General features: G+C 41.5%; 1 protein-coding gene across 5 annotated transcripts in view; it reads right to left on the bottom strand.

The window, feature by feature from the left end:
* usp7 (ubiquitin specific peptidase 7 (herpes virus-associated)) overlaps positions 1-21,918 on the bottom strand; it is a 40,700-nt gene extending 18,782 nt beyond the window's left edge. For 4 of the 5 annotated variants that reach the window (XM_050068356.1, XM_050068355.1, XM_050068357.1 and 1 more), the window contains exons 1-17: positions 20,909-21,917; positions 16,614-16,718; positions 16,146-16,344; positions 14,020-14,158; positions 13,677-13,765; positions 13,444-13,552; positions 11,409-11,539; positions 10,925-10,979; positions 10,718-10,798; positions 10,099-10,189; positions 7,516-7,598; positions 7,252-7,361; positions 5,303-5,480; positions 3,300-3,444; positions 2,903-3,033; positions 408-542; positions 54-155 (exon numbers count right to left, since the gene is read on the bottom strand). In XM_050068356.1, coding sequence (XP_049924313.1) covers positions 54-155; positions 408-542; positions 2,903-3,033; positions 3,300-3,444; positions 5,303-5,480; positions 7,252-7,361; positions 7,516-7,598; positions 10,099-10,189; positions 10,718-10,798; positions 10,925-10,979; positions 11,409-11,539; positions 13,444-13,552; positions 13,677-13,765; positions 14,020-14,158; positions 16,146-16,344; positions 16,614-16,718; positions 20,909-20,999 — 1,974 coding nt within the window. In that variant the 5' untranslated portion in view covers positions 21,000-21,917. Of the gene's footprint in view, positions 1-53; positions 156-407; positions 543-2,902; positions 3,034-3,299; positions 3,445-5,302; positions 5,481-7,251; positions 7,362-7,515; positions 7,599-10,098; positions 10,190-10,717; positions 10,799-10,924; positions 10,980-11,408; positions 11,540-13,443; positions 13,553-13,676; positions 13,766-14,019; positions 14,159-16,145; positions 16,345-16,613; positions 16,719-20,908 lie in introns of all 5 variants that reach the window. The other variant, XM_050068359.1, reaches the window with a different exon arrangement.
* Between the last annotated feature and the right edge of the window lie 1,969 nt (positions 21,919-23,887).

Here is a 23,887-nt window from a genome sequence, read left to right as displayed (position 1 = left end):
CACCAATACAGGTGACACCCATAAACAGGTCGACCGGAAACACAGACACTTACCGACTTGTTGCAGTCAGCCTCGTAGTCGAGCATGGCAGGTCGCTTAGTTCCGTTGCTCCGGGCCTGCATGGGCCACAGCCTCATCTGGTCCTGTGGGAAACCCTGCAGCAAATCAAAAGCTGGGTTAATTTAATGTGGGAGGGAGAATTAATGCATGTCTACGTGTGCTCTGCTCTGCACATGTGACTGGTTTACGAGCCTAAACATTATAGTCAAACAGGAAAATCAACAAACCGTCTCTCAGATAGAGGCTCACGTGTTTACAGCAGTGACTCAACATACAGTGTATGTGGGATAAATACATTTCAATCAGGTCAGTTGTGTCAAAAACACACACGCTACTGAGTGTCTCACCATGGTCTGGGAGAGGGTCTGGACAAACTCTTGCAGCGTAGAGCTCTTCAGGACCTTGAAGACTGTGTACTTCACCTTCTCTTCGTCATACATGTCGTTGCCCTGATGCCCACAGAACTGGTCCTCTGTTACTATCTGTCCAGTGGAGAAAACGACAAGAAAACAACCTTAGTAAATGATGGTATAACTGGATTTACCTTTTTTTATACACATATAAAACTGCATGAGTAACGTCCATATCTTGCATAGCTTGTTTTAATCAAAAACTTAGTAACAAAGGGCACACAGACTTTTCAGATTTTGTCTTAATGACACAACATCACACACAAAACAAGTGAGAGTGCATTATGTCTCGAACTAAGATCCTCTGCTGAGATCAGTTTTAACAAATGAGAAAAGAAGTCTCTCCCTATTGTCCTAAAACTGCCTCTCCAGAGAAAAGTAATAAAGCGAAATTAGCCTTTTGTCCCGACGCGATACTTGACCGAATAATATGAAGCAGAGCAGCTGACATCTTTGAACACGATAAACCTTTATCTTTTAACAAGCCGTTTCCTTATTATCACTCTTCTCACCATATCAACCACAGTGTCGGCCACAGTTCAGCTGAAGTGCCCACAGTCTTGCCTGCTGCTTACAGGTCACTCTCCATCAGAGAAAACAACTGTGGACTCTGCTCTACACAAATGATGTAGTTGGCCATTTTGTTGATTGCTTGGAGAGCCCTCAATGTATGTGTCAATATATAACTGGTAACTGGTAAAACTGGATCTGATAGAAAAGGTAAAATTGTATTGATGGAGTGCTAATGCACACCCATAATAGACCCGGTAATGTTTTGATACAAGCTTTAAATGTTATACTCTGCTGGTCAGATAAAAGGTAGTTTTTATTCAACTCTTAAACATATCTAACCGATTTTACAAGTATTTTTTTAATGCTGAAAGTCAATTAAAGCAGCACAGTTTTATCTTCATCTTGTATTACCTCCTAATACCTGGACAGATAGAAAATACATACAGATCTTGGAATGGTCATATCAACTATAACACAAGACAAGGGCTGGGCAATAAATCAAATTTTAGTTTTGAATACAATTTTTGATTTCAATGATTATGAAAACAAGATGCAAGATAAAACGATTATAGTAGTGCAGGCCACAGTAGCTTTGTCACCTGACCAGATGACGCTGCTCGGCCACATGAATCCAACATTTACATTTAAAAAACATCAGATGGAACTGTTGATAGGAGCACCATCCTCTGCGATTTCTGCAGTAAGGAATTTTCGTACCATCGGAGTAGTTCAAGCCTGAAATATCACCTCAACGCAAAGCATTTAGCAGCAACCCCGGAGGTCCAAGCTAGCACAGCCTCTGATGCCAGCCTCGTCAAGCCACACTCAACCAGGAGTTCAGATGCAACCAAGTCTACCTGTGACCAACTAACTACACCCTTACAAAATGGACTGCAGACCAGTTTGGGTGGAGCATGTAATTAATTAGACTGCCCTAGTTAAAACGTTTCTGCTATCTGGAAGAACTTTGCTTTCAAGAAGTCCAACGACGAACAACAACAAATACTGTGCAAAATTTCATGCACCGTGTTGTCCTCTCTACGAGGCAATCCGACCAAATTGCTTAGTCATATTAAATCAAATCACGTCACATCAAGTGGTTTATGACTCAAACAATAAAGGAGCAAAATACAGTGAAACATAAAGAAACCTTGACTTCTTCCACCGCAACACAGTCATCGATTAAGGACACTATTTATAATACAACTGCCTGCCCATACAGCTCTTAAAGATATGATGAAATAACAGATAACATCACAGACTTCTCGCAAAAGACACGTGGCCAATGAGCACTGCGAGGAACAAGGGATTTATAAAACTGGTAAACACTTTGGACAGGTGTTACATGATGCCAATGCATCACCATTTCACCAGAGTTACACTGCCTGCCCTGTACAGCTGAATACTCTGCCAACACAACAGACATGTGGCATATATATTTGTTGACATTTCTTTCTCATTTTCTCAGTTAAAGTTTTATGTTCAAGAAAATCCACAGACACAAGTTCTTTTTCAATAAATGTATGTATGTCCCAAAATCAATGAGTAATCGTGTTAAACAGTCGAGATCTCAACAAGCCGTACACAGCATATATTAAGTCCCATCTCAATTCTAACTCTTAGTAATTATGCACTCTTGCAGACTTAATGTAATGAGCAGCACATCCCTCACACACAGTATGTAAGACCAAAGCCTGCTAGCTCCCAATCTGCTGGTTTGGCACCATTAGTGCTACACTGCTTCAGCTACTTTACAGCACTGCAACAACAATGTCAGGACAGCCTCCAGATTCCCACTGCACCTTCCACTCTGTGAAACATGAAGCCAAAATGGCAGATGTATACTCTTAAAGCACCAGCGAAGTCTGCAAAGCATTGCAACACCTAAGTGCACTCAAACAGCAGTTGTGATTTCCTACCTGGACCTGCATGTAGAGGTGAGCCTCTTGGCGCTCCTTCCTCTTCTGTGCCTCCACCCTTTTCTCCTCCTGCAGACGCTCCACCAGCTGCTGGGGGATGTCCACGTCAGTCATCGGCTGGAGCACCTCGCCTGGTTCAGAGAGAGAGAGGGAGTGAGTATCACCTCACAGACAGAGTGCAGCACAGTAACATTTGTGTTTGATGTAGTCAGTAAGGCAGAAAGAACTGGAAACAGGAATTAAATTACCCTGTATATTTATGAAGTGTTGTACTTAAGGACAGATTAGCGCGGGCACTTGAGGAGAATCATTCATGTACTTATGGGACAGTCTCTTAAGCCCAAGCTTCTGGTAATATTAGCCAGAAAGGCAGAGGGAGAGGTTGTGTGTTACTTACTGAGCTTGGACTCGCGGATGTAGACCAACATGTATGCGTTGGTGCAGTGGCGCACTGAGAGGTCGTCATCATGTCCACCATAGTTGTGCTCTATGGCCTCCTCCTTGGTGCACCGCGACACCACGTCATCATCAAACTTACACCACTGAAGACAGAGAGGGATAGACAAGATGGAGGGGAGGGTGCGGTTAAAGGAGAGATGAGGAGGAGGAGAGGCGAGAAAGAGGAGGATAAGGAGAAGAGGGAAAGAGAAGCCAGGGAAGGAGATGGAAGAAAACCAGAAGACACTTAAGACAACCATTTATATCAGGCTTTAAATCAACCCCAAGGCACGCAAATGAATCATGCTAAAAACCAACACTCATTTCCCCACATCATTTTATGGTGTAATATCCATAAACTTCCCATTGACCTCCCCTTAAAAGGATAACTAGCACAGGGGTGCTCAACCAGCCAACCTTTTCTATCAATCATAAATTAAACTCCAGATGTCACTTTAATGCGTGTGAGAGTCATGAGCTCACTGGAGAGTGGGTGTATAAGCATTTTTTAGACATACGTCTACTTGGGATTTGTACATTTAATTTTTGTGTGTGGAAAAAACAGACAATATAAGGACTGAGCTAAAATGCTTAAAAGGTACACCGTGCAGGCTTTTCCTTAGAGAAATAAAAATGCTAAAGGATGTTTATGAGCTGCAAACTTTATCCTACTATGTAGCTAATTCTGGTCTTCATTTAAGTAGCTTATCTGGCTTATTTGTAAAACCCTGAATCTGAGTAGGTAGCTCAGCAAGTGCTTCACCTGGTTTTCAACACCTTGTTTTATATTTTTGGAATATTTTGTCACTAAAGAACTGGCAGCTACTTCTTTATCTTAGCTGTGGCATCTATTTTTAAAAGCCAGAAGCAGAAAAATGACAATGTTCTATGGGCAGAACATATATACCTGTTGTTTGACATTATTCTTTAGCATTGACTGTTTCTGCTTATCCATTATTTCAGCTCTTATTTCTAAGGTCTACATAATCGGGATGGGCATGTCTACTCCAGTACTTCATTTGGATGTCAGTATTAATATATAGAGTAATCACAGCACAACCTCCGACATGTCAACAGCCCTTTTTTCACTGCATGAAAAAGCCTCTGGGAAAGGTTACAATCGGCATTCACACCCAGGTCAAATGACTCTGCAGTAGTCACGGCTTTGATCAGCATTGATGAAAACATGCGCTAATTTTAGCCCCTTACTGGTGAAATGCAATGACACACCACCACAAAATACCGTCCTTCTCAACCCAAGCAGCACTCAAACATCAGTCCAAATGAGTCTGCACTGAGCTTGAAAGCAAGACTGAGTAAGAGATATGCAAAAAGAAGTAAACACTGTAAAGTTTTCACCAGGCTCCTTGATGCTTTCAACTGTTAACTAGCCTGTTTCTGGCCTGTCTGTGATGGCAAATGTGCCACACTAAAAAGACTCCAGATCGGGGAACAGATGGTGAGCTGCACCTTCAGTGCTATGTCTAACCAATGTAATGGCAGCAACAGAAAGTTTGTGTGTGTGTGTGTGTGTGTGTGTGTGTGTGTGNTAAAGCTAATTAAAGCCTGGTTGATCAATATCTGAATTAGAAATTGCACTTGTATTCCATTGTTGGCCAATTTACTTTCCTATTCTTAGATTAGACTTATTCTTCCCCAAGTACTCAAATACTCTATAATAATTTGCAAGTACTGGAGTAAGGAGGAAACTTAAAATGCCCATCCCTGCTTCATAAAAACTCTATGCAGAAATTCTTCCTGCGCATCTCAAATGTGGTAGATGATCCCAATGTGGAAGTCCATCATATCAAATGAAGTTCACTCATCATGACACAGAAGATCTCATATCTAAGAAAGCTGAGCACCCGCGTGTTAGTTTATCACCAGTATTATGAGAGCAGAAACCCCAACCATGCCCACAGAATTTTTGGTGTAAGGTGGATAAAAAAAAATTGTCCTCACTATTGGTTCCTTGACACTCACTTTGCCGTCTCCTTTTGGGTTAAGATAGACGACGTAGTGACCGCCATGGTTGTCCCCGCTGTGCACAAGCACGGCGTGCAGGATGTAGTTGGCTGGGTCCTTGGAGTCTGGCTTCTGGAGGAACTCATCCAGAGGTAACTGATCTGGAAACTCAAACCTACAGAGGAGGAAAAAGAGGAGGAAAGAGAAGGAGAGGGGAGCGATTAAGGGGACATGTAAGAAGAGGGAGAAAGGGAAGATGGAATACAAGGATGAGAGAGGCGGGGGGGAGAGAGTGGGGAGAAAAGGAGATGACAGGCAGGAGAAAATGGGACAGAAAGGCAAGAGGACAAAAAAGAGAGGGGGAGGCAGAAATAAAGATAAGATGAATAAAAGGGTCGAAAAAAGAGGATTGAAATGGGTCAAATATTGAGAGGAGGAACATTCGTACGAGAAAAAAGCAAGAATTAAGATCATGATTCAAGGTAAACTGGCACTGCAGTGTGTGTGTGTGTGTGTGTGTGTGTGTGTGTGTGTGTGTACATACAAAGCCCTCAGGGGGCCAGGTGCCAGTGGCAGCGTCACAAGGATGACTCAGAGTTTGTTGAAAAGAAAAAATTAGCTATTCTGGATGGCTGCGTGTGTGTGTGTGTGTGTGTGTGTGTGTGTGTGTGTGTGTGTTCTGAAAGTGTCCCATTATCGTGGCAGATTATTAAAACACCATTAGCTCGCTCAAAGCTTTACGCAGAATGATAGATCCTACAGGAAACACTCTCACTGACTCACTTTCTGACCGTCTTGCTGCAGGAGGTCAAAGTGTGCTGTTCAGACGACACAGGATCGAGTGCTGTTTCTGGAAATAGCCTGCTCCTTTAACCTATGGTAATATTGGCCACACCATCTCTCACAGGTTCCCACACATTTTCATGGACAAAATGGCAAAAACTTTTCCATGACTTTCAAGGACCAGTAATAATTTTTGCTGGCACTTGCCTGCTGTTTCAAAAACATAAGATTAAAACTCTATCAAAACATAATTTCACCTAGACCCTGAAGAATAACAAATTGAAAGGATGCAGTAAACTCACTATTGTCATATTTTGTGGGGGGGGGGGGGGGCACCATCTTATTCTATCTTATATTAAAAACTGGTGTTGTGTCACTAATTTTGAAAAGATTTCCCATGTTACAGAAACGACTGAGAGATAACCTTGTGTTTTGGATGTTGTTATCACACTATCAGTCAAGTGTCTGTGTTTTTGTTCCTGTGCTCATCACAGATCTGACACTTGACCCGCCTACCCGCTTTCATCTCTGGCTCTCTGACAGCTCTATGCGCCGCTGTTACCTGGCAAAGGCGGCAGTGTCGGGAGTACGGCACGGAGGTCACCGGGGACCACCGGTAGATAATGACCTCATATTTAGGTTCATAATATGTATGTGAATTCATGAATATGTATTTTATTTCTAAAGAAATTCCTTTAGTCTTAGGTTGCAACATCCAAACGATAGCTTATTTACATTTTTATGGATTATCACATATCGCAGTCATATAACACATCTTTTAACTGATACTATGAAGTTAATTTTGGTACTCTCTACACTCAAGATGTAAAATTGCATAATGTTTGGTACACAGACTACATATAAAGACACAGTCTGTGGCTTTGGTAATAACATTTTTCGATTTAGGACTTTACTTGTTTAATTTTCAAATACATTTTCAACATACTTAATGTTGATGATTACAACCGTACAACGTCAAACATCAGTTTACGCTTCAATTGGTTGAAAACAAAAAACCTAATATTTTTTAAAATTGAACTACTAAGACATTTTAGGACTCTTTAAGGACCTGCAGACACCCTGTTATATAAAAGTAAGTAAATTACAAGAATGAACATGCAGTGACAGCTGTGTGAGAGTGAAGGGAGGTATTTCTGTTCTACCTGTCATTAATCTTGATGTTTTGGTCGGTCTGTGGGTCATACATGAACCTCATCAGCTGCAGATGGAGGATTGGAGGGAAGGTGAGGAACTTCACCCCCTTTTCTGCTTCCTGTAGAGCAAAACAAACGTAATTAGCAGTTAATGACATGACTTAAATACTAATGAGAAACAAACAAAACATAACACTTAATGTAAGCATACTGAAATAAACTAGAACAAAAAGACACATAAATAATTTAGATCCAGGCACTGTGAAGCCTCACCTGCAGGCCGTGCTCTCCTGCGTCGTATTTGTTGTCTCCATCTAGCTGTTCGGTTGCAACATAATCTTTGAATGACTCGAAGACTGGAAATGAGCAGAAGGCACAGATGAGATCAAGACAAAATCCATATTAGTTAAAAATATAACTATTGACAGATGAAAATATTCATGTTTATATATAGGAAAGCTGTCCATTTCTTATATACTGTAAATAGCAGTGAACAGACTCTTGCAGCAGGAAATACATATTTTTATAGTGTGAGGAAATATATTTAGAGTGAGGCAACTTTTCTGGTCTCAAAAAGAGCAACTCATTTGCAGCTTATCTGGTCCAAAAACTCAAAGGCACAGATTTGAAACAAGGGTCAATACCAGGTAACAACGAGCAGAGGTAAATAAAATAAACAATCATATAAATAACCCAGTGTAACAGTCATTTAAGATGTCTGCTGACACACACACACATTTCTATAACTATTAGGGGTGTCCCCGCTAAGAATGTACACAGTCGAATCTCATTCATCAAGTGTTGCCTATTCTCATTTGCGACATTAGTTTCCATTTTTTTAACAACAGACAAAAGAGTTGGCACAATTAAAATATTTTTCTTTTTGATTTGGCTTCAGAATTGAATTTATAGCAGGAAGCGTTCAACACATTGCTGTTTGTTGTGTTGGGTGTGTGCGTGTGCGGCAGCATCACTGTCCATAGTATTAAGAGGAAGCAGAGGAGATGGACCGACAGACGGATCATGTCACTTAGTTCGGTTCCTGTTTGCTTGCCGTGGCTGTAAACAAACCTTCAGACTCTCTCTTCAGGCCCTTTCACACCTGAGAGTTCAAGTCTAGTTTCACACTGCAATGATGCAAGTGGATCCCAACTGGTGCAGCCCCGGGATACAGATTTCTCCTCAGTCATTATTTAGAGGTCCACACAGTTTAATACATTCAGCGTCATACACAGGTTTGGCCATATTTTTTTATTTTATATACTTTATTAATCCCCCTGAGGGGAAATTCAATTTTTTCACTCCGTTGTCATTAACACACAGGTCCGAAAGACACACACTCGAACAGGCGACCCTCCGGTTCCCAACCCAAGTCCCTATGGACTGAGCTACTGCCGCCCCGTCACCTAGCTAGTTTGCTGTCTCTGTTAAGTAGCTGTCCATTAGTCACTAAATCAATAGCAGGAATGGCACTTAAAAATAAAAGCTCTATGCCAGTACTGCAAAATAAAGTGTTTTTTTTTCAAACACATTTGCGAGTCACTTGTGGTCCATTCAGAATGGACCTTCAACCCACTTTTGGACTGCGACCCACTGCACTGAAGACTATGCATGTCATACCTACGTCTTGTCGCCATCACCTTAGTTAGCTGCGTCTCACTCTACATTGACTGGTTTGTAGATGGGCTGTCGTCTCGGTAAATAACTGAAAGGCGTCTGAGATTTTGGAAGTTTTTCCAAAGCTGTCTCCTTCATGTGCTACCACTGCTCATTTTGTTATGTTGCACTGTTCATGGACAAACTGAAACCTACGCTGTACATTTACTTGACAACTGCTAATTTCTCCTCTGCTCCGATCGCCGACACCTGCCTGCTCTGAGCGCAGCCTTGTCACCCTCTCTGGTGCTAAAACACACACATACACACACAACACACTGAAGTGCTGCGCTGCTCTCATTACTCGATGATAGCCTGTGAAAACTTCCTATAATTGGTCTTAAAGTCAGAACCATTCGAAAACTGTTTTTACACTAAAAACAAACCCGACCATGATTCAGTTTGATCTGGACCGATACCCCCCATTTTTTCATTTGACCAAGGTTTGGCTGTTTGGTCTGGGGGAGGTTTCAAACTTGAACAGAAAATTGTTCATAAGTTCCAAAAATATTGAGCACATGCTAAGCTCCTGTGAGTGCTCTGATTAACATATCTATGCTTAAAAATGCTACGATATATTGAAAGAAACCAAGCAATTGTACCTAAAAAAAAAAAAAATCAAACACTCAGTGCTCCCATAGGGCCTGAATGGATTTATCCTCTATTACATAATCTCATTTTCCTGTGCTTGCAACATATGACTGCCAGATTGACAGTCGAATTAGGCTCCTCAGATCTAATCGTTTAATAGTCAACTATGCAGGGTCACCCCTAATAAATATAATATAGACCGTTTCATTGCTTCTGTTGCTAGAGGGACAGCTTTAGTCCCTGTTTTCGTCATGTCAGCTACTGTATTAAACATCGCAACAGGAAACACAGAGGGACCCATTTATAGAATGTTTATGTTATGAAGTTTTAAATGGTCTATTAATATATAAATGGACCACAAATAATTCCCTTAAAATGACTCCTGTCAGCATTTAGCAGCCTGACAGCGGAAGGAATGAGGGACTTAGAGTCGCAGTATGTTCTCCTAAGGAGCCCATTATAACGCCAGCCTGAGGTCATTACAGTGAATATCAGGGTGAAAAGTCCGATTAAAGCGACGCAATCCTGTGAAAACATCTACTGATGGTGCGGCGCCACTGTTCCACTGTGTGAGCAAAGCCAAGGAGTTGTGTCGATGTTGCTACTCACTGTTCTTCTTTCCTTTTATGCTAAGCTGGATGTCGTAGTAGTCCTCTATCCGCTCTGACCGGTAGTCCACGTGCTTGCACTGGATATATGACTAGAGAGTAACACACACACACACACACACACACACACACACAGGTCAGATTGTATGATACAGTTGTTAAGTCAAAAATATGATTTCTAAGAGGGTCACTTCTTGGTCTAACCTCCTTCTATTTTTAAACTGACCTTGTTCCAGGCTACATCCTGTGCTCAGTTAGATGACCTCACTGACATGATTCATGCTAAACTGGCATTACTGTGTACTCTAACTTCAACAAATAAACAGTACAATTCTCACTAAAAAGTTATGTTTTTATAAAGTGATGATTTTTTTTTTAAGAACTAAACAAAATGTGACCGCAACCATGAGGACAAGTCGAAGCCTTGAGAGGCAAGCCTGAAATTCATTGTTTTTCATTTTTTCCCCATTTGTGAAAAAAGCTAAAACAAACAATAAAAAACATAAAATTAAAAAAAAATTACAAAGTGGACAAACGATCACCAGAAAAATAAATCTCTCTTGCCTTTCAGGGCTTCAGTACAAGTCAGACAGGAAGAGGTAAAGAGAGAGAAATCTTACCACCATCTTTCCTCTGAAGAGCTTGGGGATGGTTCCCTCAACACAAGTGCCTTTCATTTTATTCTCCACATTGTCAAGGAGCTGCAACACACACACACACACACACACACACACACACACACACACACACACACACACTTAGTAAGTCAGTCATTATTCAGCATGCATACATATTCACATTCTGTAAGAGAGGATGAGAGAACTCACCACTCTGCACAGCTCCTGTACATCGTGTTGCATGAAGCTATCTAGTGTTTCCCATCTTCACAGAGGAAAAGAAAACAAAGCAAGACAGTAAGATACAATACTCACAAAGCAAGACAGTTAGATACAATCCTCACAAAGCAGGAGCTACAATGGCTGGTAACCAATTAAAATTCTACTAAAAATAATATTCAACAGTCTTAAAGTTACAAAAAAAATCATCTGGTCCCAGCATTAGAAGCGTACACTGACTCATCAAAACCAAATCGTGGAACATCAGGCAATATCCTGAATCGAATGGAAACAGTACTGTGACAGACTTTGTGATATTAGCAAATATCATACCATTGTCTCAATGATCAATATTGTATTGTGAAGAAACTTGTGATTTACACCCCTAATAAATACTGGCTTTACTTCCCATTCTCGCCTCCGGCTGAGTCAGACAAAAGAAAGGTGAGCTGTCAATTAAGAAAGTCTACACTACCCGAAGGACTTGGTGAGTTTCTTGGTGCCGACAGGTTTGTCACTGTGTTGCAGCTCGTAGAAAACCCTCTGCAGTGCCAGGGGAACGCTCTTGGACGAGTCGTCTCCCTCTGTGGGCATCATGTACACCGCCTGGGGAGAGAGTCACACCAGAATTAGTTTTAGACAGTGATACTGTCAGATGGAGGTTACAGATTCTCACTGTTTGTGAAGAATTTCACAACATTTAAAAACTTTATTTTCATGACAAGTCACTTTAGAGCTCCTGCTGAATAAAGCTATGAAAAAAGACTATGGTGAATTAACGGAGCAGTGTGTGGGATTTCAAGGGGATAAATTGGCAGAAATCAGATATAATATTCACAACTATGAATCGTTGCGTCTTCCAGTCCTTCATAGCTACATGGAGAGTGGGTACTCTACCATGGAGTCTGCCATGCTGCACCCCCGTCTTTCTACAGTAACCCTGAACAGACAGCCAAACATTTGCTCTAGAGTGGGCCTTTCATGTTTTTACATTACCTGATGGCCACCGTAGGTTCTCTGACACACTTGGAAAAGGAAGGGTGCGCGAGCAGAGAGGTATTTACTTAGTTGTCTGTTGTCTGCAACCTCATTGCTAGATACCACTAAATCCTACACATTGCTCCTTTAAAGGGTCTCAGTGAAACCATATGATAGTGGTGCAATGATATCAGTGCAACAAGAAGAATCAGCAGCAGCTGTAGAGTGACATTAACAAGTACTCATACTAATGGGAAAAGCCACAACACACAGGGGAGAATTTTACACCATACGTGCAAGTTGTGAATGTCAGTGTACAAAGTAACATGAGTCAGATTTATCAAATGACACGAGTAAGGACAGTTGACTGACAAGACAATGCCAGAGGATTTGATGTCAAGTTGAAAAGCACATGCGCTTGTTTAGCAGTATTTGAGATTTTAACCCAATGCTTACTGGGAACTAGATAATCTTAATGAGGGAAAAGAGGTTGCTTAGATCACTATGAAGCTGGAGGTGTGTAGCTCTTCATCTTGCAGCTCACTGTGACTGCCCATTCTTGTTCTATTACTCCCTGCAATATCGCTGTCAATAAATGCCGAAAAAGACAGCTGTCTTGTTTTGCAAATGCATTTTTGATGAACAACCGCAGTAGTGCTAATCTCACTGACAAACACACTGTATTTCCTAAGTCAACTTGTGTTTCGCCAGTTGCATGTTTTTAATGTGAAGCGGAAGCAGCAGGGAATGTTCGGTTTACATCAGCAGTAACTTATTATATCGCTCTATGGTGAGCATCAGCGACCAACATCAAACATTTGGTTTAAGTGGTAACACTGACGTTGTCATGAGTTTATTAACTGGTGGAAAAATGTCTTCACTGTGGCTACTTCTGTTATGTCACGTCAACAAACCACGTCCCTAACAGCTGTGCTCTTGAGATCAGACTGGAGACGTAACCACTTAAAAGATGGGCGAGCACTTGCTATCTTCCAATGTTTGTACTTTTAGAACAGAAAACACATGTTTTATATGATGATAGTCACCAAAAATGACACACAATTTAGCCAACAGCAAGTAGGTTGTTCTAAGCAATGGTCATTTACCAGAAACTTTCAGCTCCCTAATGATCTCCCACTGGCCATCTGCCACCTAATTTTGTTTTTGTTGTGAAATAAGGAGGTATCATATAGATAACTCCTCACTTTAACTTCAAGAATCATCTTCCCCGTCCATTCTGGAGCTTTTGAAGCAAAATTCTGTTATTCTGTTCTGGAAATTATTTTCACTGTATATTATTACTGGAGAGACTTAACAACAGATTTTCCTGTTTTTTACTGGACAAGAAGAAACGATGCTATATTCAACATGTGGACAAAAGGTATAAACACACATGAACATTCAACTGAAGCGCTAGTCCATATTTACACATGTAATACACATCATTTATCTGCTCAGCTAAAGCCACTGCATTAAAATGTTAAACACACACTGCACCTCATACAAAGACACACAAAGAGATAAAACCATACCCTTCGTAGCTGGTTGGTGAAGAAGAGTGTCTGTAGCAGGCTATTCATGTAGCATGTAGCTCCTTGGTTCTTTAGTCCAACGTAGCCTGTGTGTTTCTTAGAGTCCCATCTGGTAAGAGAGAGAAAGGAGATGTTACTGTTAGAATTCATAAACCCTAAACACGAAAAATAAAACTGTAGAAAACCCAAGCCAGAACAAAAAGACCCCAGAGAAAAAACAAGGGGCTACGTACGCCACTCCATGTGGGGCATCTGCCTGGACGTAGACTTCAAATGTGACTTTGTCGTCATCAATGAAGCCCCTCTCTGGATCAGTCACGTCCTGTAACACACCACCAAACAGTTCATACCAACAGGAATGGGTAGAGGTAAAAGCATTTACCGATATTTTTACCTTTATTTATGATTAAGAGATCCAAAAAGACAATGAGCAAATAGCGCTATGGTACATAAATATTAAAAAGCTCTCAAACAGAAAAGCCAATTATTCTTTGGTGGCTCTTGTCCCATCTGAAAAATGGATCTGGCAATTAAAATAAAGCTACCATCGATAGCTCTGTCAGTGTGTGTACTTACACTCCAGGACATGAAGTTGGAGAAGCCCCAATCATTCTCTTTGTGGAAGAACAGGTGACTGATCCTGCGGCTGAAAGACTTCTCATCGTCTTTGTAGTTGATGATCTTGAGCATGGCCTGCGCGTGGCACGACCATGACCTGGAATAACAGAATCCAGAAATCTTTATTAAACCATTTGCTCATGAACAACCGTACTTCATTGAAAAAGCAAATTCCAGCAAATCCCATAATGTGAGTTTCTGATACAGATCTGGATCTAGTTGGAGATTTAACACATTCTGTTGTTAAAGAATTCAGCAGGCATGGATGAGGAATGAGCTGTCTGACTGAGCGTTATCTAGTTTAGATTCTGTTGCCATTCATTAGAGATTATAAACCTGATCTTGTGTTTCACCTAAAATGTAATTAATGTGAGGCCAGCTCAAATAAATTCACAGCCAGTAGGTTTTGGACACCGTTCAACAATGCATAAAGCAGCTGATACATTTTTAAACAATGGCGCTTTGATATTGCTAAAACAAAAGACCATGTTAGTGAACTGTGACCTTGATTTATTGCATCTAGTATGTCGCAAAACAAACAACAAGCTGACACAGTAACCAATACTGTGATCAAAAAGCAAAGACAAGGTCATGGGTCCCCAACAGCTAATATCTATTACTTTCTTGTATTTTGCTGGTGGCTTTAAAGAATACCTTCTGACTCAAAAGAGAGGTAAACAGTGTACCAGAAGATGAGGTCATTATGATTGTTGTCTGCAATGAAATCAAAGTGAGCTGAGGTCTAAAAAAAGGAAAAACATCCAAAAAGACAATGTTTCTACAAATTGAATTCAAAGTAAATTCAAAATACAAAATAAACCACCTGCACAAGTATTCATCTTATCTACAAACACACACCGCCATCAAAGCAGCCAAACATTTTTGGAAACTGCATTCTTATTGAGTTGGAGATCATCTGTGTGTAATCAAGCTTTGACATCTGGAAGGTCTAACAACTTTCAGTTTCCTGGCCAAAAAGCCATCATAAAGACAAAAGCCTGCCCCAAATACACCCAGACAAGGTTACTGAAAAAGTGCCAATTAGAGGACAGATAGATATCCCTAAAAAGAAAGTATATGTCAAAGCTGTGAACTTCTGAAGAGCTGGCCGCCCTCCTTGTCAAGTGTCTGTGTGTAACAAACACTAGTGAGGGAAGATGCCAAGAGGCTTATGTCAATTTTGAAGGAGCTGCGGGGTCACATGGCTAAGAAAACTGCTACACTGGTGCTTCACTGGTTGCAGCAAAGAGAAAGAAACTGTCGAAAAACCTATTATGACATCTGGGCTATTGTTTGCATGAAGGCATGTGGGAGGGTATGTCAATTTGGAAGAAGGTTTGATGGTCTGATGAGACCAACGTTGGGCTTTCTACTACGTTTGAAATGATCCGAAGGTCACACAGAAACAACACATGCCAACTATGAAGCATGGTGGCAGTATCATGCTGTGGGGATGCTTAAAGGGACAGTTCGTCCCAAAATCAAAAACATATTTTGTCCTCTTACTTTTAGTGCTAGGGAAGGTAGCAATTTATACTTGCGCTATTATGTCAATGTTTAATTGCAGTGTATATCCTCAGCTAATAGTGTCTAATGTTCAAACTGACTGTGTACAGAAAGTGGCATTAAAGGAGCATGAGAGACCTTTGAAAACGATGACGTAGACACCCACGTTTGCATGCTGATTGGATCTTATCTGTCACAACAACACAACATTCTAGCTAGGTCTACATACTTCATATGATTTTATCCTTCTTTCCTATCACCATGGCCGCCTCTGACAATGGATATTTTCAGTAAAAAGTTCCATCTTGTCAAGCTTAAGCAAGGAAATTTCTGGTCTTACTTTTCGCCATCTCTGTCATATTTTCTGTAAAGAAGCAACCACCTGCAGAGTGGACAGTCACTTGCATGCCCAGTGTACATCAACAGTCAGGTGTTTTCAGGTGGTTAGTATAGACAGAGATTATTTCTAAAATGGTGCTTAAATGTTTTTGTGTACAGAGATTAGTAGTATTTGTGTGGATGTGGCCTGTGTGTCTCTGCAGTGTCCCCTAAATCCCTCGTCCCACCAGGACACTTACGTGGAGTCTGATTCTGCATTACACTGCAGGAAGAAGCCCACGCTCTTCTGGTGTGGCCGGTCTGGATAGAAGCGCGGCATCACCATTATCTTCCATGGAAGGTTTCGGACAAAGCAGGACGGGCTGAGCACAGACTCACTCAGGCGGCTGAAGCGTTCTACAACGAAGCGGAAAGTCGCCTCTGACCGCCAACTGGTGTCTTTGGAAAGATGGAGGGACACAGTAAAAAAGCAGAGGGGGGGTGGGGATGGGGGGGCAGGTTAGATTGTGAACAGTGAACAATTTTCCTCCAGCTCTCACTGACAAGCCCAGGTGCAACTGGAGACTAACGACTTCACAGCCAATTAAGTTGAGTAATTCACAGGATGATGTTAAACCTGGATTATGACAATTACTTTCACAGCACAAGCTTCCAAACAAGCAAATAAGCCAAGTGTTTGTTACAGTGTAAGAGAACATCATCCTCACCATCCTCCATGTCCTCCTCTGTGTTGTTGTGTCCATCTGCCATGGCCACGTTACCATTGATCACCGGGTTGGCCGGGATTCTTGGAGGGTCGTCTGTGTCCCCAGCTGTACAAAGAGAGAAACAATGTGATAAGTCTGAAGGGTTCTAACTTATATATTAAGGTAAAGACAAATTCTTCAGTTTTGCCAACTATATGACTTCAGGTCAGCAATGAGGGGTTACAAAATGTCAAACTATCATATCAAAATCAATACAATATGCCATTGAGCCATAAAAAAAGCCACACAAAAGGCTTCCTCTCACATTTGTGTTCATTTTCTTCCATGTTTACAAGTCATAATTGAGCAAAAGTAATTACCATTTAAAACTAAAAGTTGTAACTACAACAGACAATCTGCTAGATTATGTTCTCATAAAGCTTGTTTTGCCAGGATTCTGTGAATATATGCACGCTTTAAAGAGCAGGACAGATTTATAATCTCATAATCAGCGCAAAGCACAAAAACAGCATCAACTAAGATCAGACTTTTTTGTATCAAAAAGCAAACAAGCAATTCCGCAACTACTGTTTTCATCTTTATCTCTGGCATCTCCACACACGGTGATCCTTCCTCTCCCCTCTCATACTTTCACTGGGAAAACCCTGCTGAGACAGCATGACAAGTCTTCTTTCCCAGTCTGTGTGTCAGCAAGAGGGCAACGCAGACAGAATGTGTGTGTGTGTGTGTGTGTGTGTGTGTGTGTGTGTGTGTGTGTGTGTGTGTGTGCGTGCGCGTGACAAAGACCATGCGACATTACAGTAGGCCGGGTAATTATGGACACAATGCAGGATTAGGCTGCAAGTCATCGCTCAAACAAAAACACACGCGCGCAGGGGACAACAATGATCCCAGCCGAATAATGAGGCGGCTCGATGCACGGTCTCGTCTATCAAAACACTGTGGAACAGAGGAGCTTTGCGTGGACTTCAAGGAAGTGAGTGAAATCTGTCTGGATCCTGTGATGATGACAATGATGCAACAGAAGCCAGACTTGAGAGTAACAACAGCACTGATATGAGCACTCAGGCATATGTCTCCAAATGTGTTGATGTGTCAGTCTGTCTCTTACACTGTATTTCATGCGGATCTCTGATCCTTGTCTTCCCCCGTGCTGACAGACGCAATGGTGTCAGTGGTGTGTGTGTATCTCCAGGTAACGTTACTGACCGAGTCCTACAGGAGGCTGACCTCCTTTCCTCAAGTGGATTACGCCCTGCTAATGGGGTCTGTCAGTCAACTCCATGACAACTTCTTGTCCCGCCTACTCTGTCAGTCTATCCTGAAACCTCTGAGAAGTACATCGTAATGGATCACTGAAATCTGCACGAGCTAGAGCTGGATGGAGTGCCAATAATTTCATATTGGAGAAAAACGCCTGAAGGTTTAATGTAGAACTTCCTGTCACTCAAACTACGCAGGTTTCTGGAAGAGGAATATCACAAGCATTTCAACACAGGATATTTTTACAGGAAGCATCAGAGTAATTGATCTGAATACCCGCTATTGTTGCACTACAACAGTAACAGTAAACATAAAGTATAAACACATCTCATTATCTCATATTCTAATCTTTCCTGATTTAAAAGTCCATCGCCTGTAGGGGGAAAGCAGCAAATAAAAGTCATCATCATCAAGACGAATTTTCTCCCATGAGACAACTGTATGCTGGGCAAAGAGAAAAACCACTCCAGATGTGTGTTTAACCTACAGCAACAAGGTTATAACAACACAGCTGATACTGTTACACTGACTTGGCACTAAGATGCTGAAATGCTGTTTGATGCATCAGACATCAATTGTGTTTCTCTACAGTACAAAAAACCCCTAAGACAAATAATATAACTGGAATTATACCTTTTATGATTTCAATAGCATCTTAGTCGTTAATCGTGTCCTATTAGACAACTTGGGTTTCATGAGATATCCTTTGACAAATAGCATACTGTTTGTTTTCAATTAATTTCTGACATGTTTGAGGAGCTGCTACAGGCATAACCACTAGATTGATTGCGTGGTAGCAACAGCCTGGCATATTTTGCTGTGGAAAACAGATAAAATGACGTAGATATGCAGAGCAGATGATGGACTAACCCCACTGCAAGTGTACAGACCCTCACGCCATGAAGCAAATTTGGTATCTGTTGCTATGAGCAGCCAGACAAAAAAGCAGTTTATTGTGTCAACTTGTTTTCACTGTCCTTGTAAGGCTGCAGTGCACTGGGAGGGAATCCAAGAAGGGTGAACCAGCAACTAAGGGGTAAGGAAGTCTGGTGAGTGCACCTGCTAGTAGTACCACAAGTATAAAAACGGACAATTAAAAAATGTAAATGACACCTGGGGCTGTTTCTAATTGCTCTTTTGTGTAATTAAATAAGATATGTTGTATGTTGTGTGAAGCCGGATAACAAGCAGAAATGTGTGTGTGAGCAAATAATAAAATCCCTGGGACTAAATGACGCAGTGATGCTGAAGGCTCCCTCAAAGCCTCCACTCTGCCCAAAGTTGACATTAATAAAAACTTTATAAAACACTAGGGCAGATGTTCAGTGTGTGAATCGCTTGCTAAACGCTAACATAGGTGGCCCTGACTACAAAGCTGACTAACAAAAACACAGATCATTAAAAATGGCGAGCTCCATGCCGTTTGGTCGTCCATACAATGAAGCAGCAAATCCCCGCGCTGCCTCTGTGCGGGCCTGGCTTACCGCAGCGGCGACTACCGTTACTTGCCAACACTGCTGTTTGACATAACACTGCCAAACGTCAACATATAAACTAGCAAACAACTAATCCAAAGCTTGATTTACATTCAGTCTGACACATTGTCGTCTGCTCTGGTAGCATGACTAAACTTGTTACAGCACACAATTTAGCAAATCACGATTGACGCATCTGCGTTAGCAACCTAGCTATGTAGCAACACTAGCCGCACACATATTCATCTGCAGGCCGTTATTAGCCAACATTAGCTGGAATCACAAGTACAAGCTAACACGCTTAAATTAATGCTAAACAAAAAATACCACCCAGAGTTGGTACATTATACCGCTGAACAGCAATTATGGCAAAGGGGGGAAACAATCTAAATTGCGTGAAGCTAATATTCAAGGCCTAACATTTAGGCAGTAGCTGAATCGAACGTTGCAAAATACAAGCCACCATTTTGGAACGCCACACACCCCCTCCGTGAGTATTAGCCGACCAGCTAACTAGCATGCTAGCCGCCGAATGAACGCAAAGAAGCGGGCCTCGGGGCTAATTGGCTAGCTTAAAATTAGCTGTCTCGTTAGCAATGTACACTGCGTTTTACCAGCTAAATGAGGACACACAGCAATAAAACAGACACCCGGCACTCTCTGTATTGAAAGTATTTACTACACATACTGAGGGGTCAAATGTGCCGACTTCGCATTTTAGGTGTCAAACTGACAAAATGTACCTTGTTGTTAACCGACATCGTTACTTTGCAGGCCCGTATTTAATGTACAAACCATCAAGACACGATGCTAACACCATCTTTCCGAACGGCTGGCGTAACGTTAAATGTCGAGCTGTTATTAAAAGGCGATATTTTTGTGCTATCAGACACAAACGGTTACTTTGTTTACGGATTAGCTAACTTTGACGAGAAACGCGGGCGCCGATAACTGTCAAAATCAACCCAAAGCCCACTGTGAAGTCAAAGCACCATAGCAAGATTAATTTACCTAGCGATGGCTCCATGTTAATTGCAGACTAACAGCCACACTGTTTACAAACATTAAACGTTAGGTTATCAACAATTAGCGGGCCCGGATTTCTATGACTGCATGTTGATTTTAAACTGCGATGATCTGGCAAACTGCATCTGAGAAGTTGTTCCAGCAAACGGCCGTTAACAAAAACTGAACGGTTTATTTGGAAATAAGTGGCCTAAACGAATGAATGATTTCCGTGGCTAATGTCTGACAGAGGTTGAACGGCTCATTTGGGTTATTTACATGCAATCGACTACTGCAAGCATACCGAGAGAAATTCAAGCTCCGTTCGCTTATAACGCAAAATGAGGTCAGCTCCACACAAGTATGCTGCAACGGACGCACAATCAGCAAAAATGCAGCCGGCTATCCTAGCTAGCTTCGGGCCTTCGTGTTTACTGTAAAGTTGAGCTCCGCTTGCACAAATAAAACTCCATGCATTTCACGTGCAGCAGTTAAATCGTGACAAAATAGGCTGTAAAGTGTCCCTTCACCCTTCTTGGCACCATTACATACCTTCCATCTCCATGTCCTCTGGTTCGCTGAGCTGCTGCTCGCCGGCTTTCTGTTGCTGCTGCTGCTGCGTGTGGTGATGGTGGTGGTTCATGTTGGCAGCTGTTGTTGTTGTGGTTGTGATGCGGTGCTCCCTGTTATCTCTGTTAGCCTCGACCTTGTCCAGGGTCGGCTCGGCGGGGAACCGGGTTCTGGACTGCTGGTGAGGTGTGGTAGGATGCGGAGGTGGGGTGGACAGGTCGAGCCTCGGCGGCCGGGCCTGCTCTGTTGCGACCTCGGCCTTGTCCGCTGTCAGCGCCGGGGAGTGAGGAGGGGAGGTCGGCGGGGGAGCGGGTAGAGAAACGCGGACGTATTTGCTCGCTATTCGCCCAATCTCGGCGCCTTTGGTGGGTGCGAGTCGCTGGCTGACGGCGGGGGGTGGGATGGATGGACCGGGGCTCCGAGGAGGGAGGCCCGCTGAAATTAGCTAAATCAATCCGGCTTTACCCCGGGAAATGTGGGGCAATGAGACAACGCACAGCACGACCTGTATGTTGGGGAACAAATACCCTGTTTATAGCTAGCGTTAAGCTACCTGACACTAGGCAGCCAACTGGTGATATAGGTACAACAACAATGAAAACAACGGTTCATTTGCTATAGACACACATTCAACAACTTTGCCTGCGATATCCCCAGTCCGTGTGCTCCTCCGATTGTCCCTCGTCTGGGGAAGAGCGGAGGAAAAAGCTATCCATTCAAACCAGTTTCCAATACGGAATAGCACTGATGTTAATTTGGAAGTTCGCGGAGACGAGAGTTGCCACGGCCCGACATAAAACAATTCCCCCAAACCGCCCTAACACGATAAACGACAAAACGCGGCACCTGGTTGCATTTCGAGCTAACCTCCTGTTTGTGGTGAGGAATGTGCCCGGTCATACAATGTTAGCCTGAGCTGTGTGGCTCTCAACCCGCTCCTCCCGTGGTTTGTGATGTGTGTTGAGTCTGAGGTAAATCTCAAAATGGCGGTCGCGCTTTTCTCTCTGAAATGTCACATCCGCATGGAGATCCAAACACTGGCCCATCCCCGGCCAGGTTCACATCCATGTTAAATGATAGGGATCAGGCGTGTGCATCGGGTACAGGGGAATATATTAAAGTACGTACAAAAATTATTAGATTAATGGAGATTATAGGAATGATAATACGGGCCTAGGCATACTGGTGACTGCATGTTGCACTGAGGGCCCAATCAGTGATTTACAATGACTTGAACAGGGGGGAAATCGTTGTCTGGTGTGGTACTGAAATGCATTGCGGTCCAAAAGTTTGAAATCACCTGTTATATTGATGTTTTTCTTCTTTATTTTATTAATGGCTATTTTAACACATATAAAACAGCACATTTTAGGCAACAAATGAAATATGTTTATCTTATATTCTCTGATCCAGTTCCAGTGGCGCTAACTCTACCTTCTATGTATTGTTTGTTGTGGAGTTTGAAGAACAGCATATATCACCCATTAAATAAAATAATAAAAAACACATTATCCCTTAACAGGAGACAGGGGCCCCTTTTCAAATGGGCGTGCATTTTACTGTAGGGTCATGCTACAAACATGAATGCAGGATTTTTTTTTTTTAATTTAATTTAATTTCACTTAATTTTATTTTATTTTAATTTCATTTTTTACTCCAACGTATTTTACAACTTTACATTATGGAACAGCATTTCATAGGATACTTTCCACTATACTGTCTTAGGTGACCTGCACTCTGTTGATGGGGGCCCATTGCTGCTTTGTGGCATTTAGTCTAGTTTTCATTTTATGTAATTTACTCAATTTACTCACTTATTTACACATGTATTTAATTTATCTTGTTGATGATGTGATGCAGCATGATCTTGTGATGTCCTTCAAGATTTCAGGGGGCTGCTAACAGGTGTTTTCCCACTTTTGCTGCAAGTACTGTATTATTCAAGGCTCAATTAAAGTAGGGTAAGTTGCCAAAATTAGGTTCTAATTTAGATTATCCAAAATAAGTCTATCCATCCACCAAAAATAGCCTGCAACCTTCCTCGGATGAGACCATTTTTCACTTATTTCGTAGAGGGATGTTTGCCAAAATCAGGTAATAAATCATTTATTTATTCAAAATAAATAGCCAATACATATACATACAAAAACAAATACATAAATTGATAAATTTTAAAAGTGCAACAGTGCAAGCCTCCATGCATAATTGTGACTCAGCTCAGCCATAGTAGTGGAATTAAAGATTAATTAAAGAGAGAGAGAGAGAGAGAGAGAGAGAGAGAGAGAGAGAAAAGAAAAATATGACAGTACAAATAAAAATGTCACTTTACTCACTGGTGAAACTTACCAACTTGTATATCATTGAATATAACCATTGTGAGGGACAATCTACGTCCAGTCATTAATTATCTCTTTACTTAGACAGTGTTCAATATGTTATTGACACTTTTACTGGTCCATATCTGCAGTGCTGACACCAGACAGTGCGTGTCTGTGTCAGACAAACCTTCAGATCTGAGTAAATGGCACCCTGCAGTGGATAAAGAGAGAACTACACCAGGACTCAGTCTGAGATAGCGTCGCAGTTGTTTTTTTGTTTTTTTTAAAATGACTGTCTCACTTTCGTCTATCTTGTTTCATTTTATGTTATGGTTAGTGCTCATTATTAAAGTATTTTTATTAAACATCAAAAATAAATACATCAAATATTATGGGTAAATCATCATGAGAGAGTCATATGTGGATTTATTGGGTGTTCATAATTATCAGCTAATATTAGAGGTTGTTGTTGTGGAAATATAGAAGTTTGATATGATAAATAAAGTCATTTTCTTGCCCATAGGTTCTGAATTAAAACGAGGGGCGATGAATAAATTCACAGAAAATTATATTGATGATAACCTTTATTTAAAAGGTATCTTCTAAAACATATTATATTATATTATATTATATTATATTATAT

This window comes from Epinephelus moara, chromosome 18 (genome assembly GCF_006386435.1).
Source record: "Epinephelus moara isolate mb chromosome 18, YSFRI_EMoa_1.0, whole genome shotgun sequence".
Lineage (NCBI taxonomy): Eukaryota > Metazoa > Chordata > Actinopteri > Perciformes > Serranidae > Epinephelus > Epinephelus moara.
This window is presented reverse-complemented; position numbering and strand designations above follow the sequence as displayed.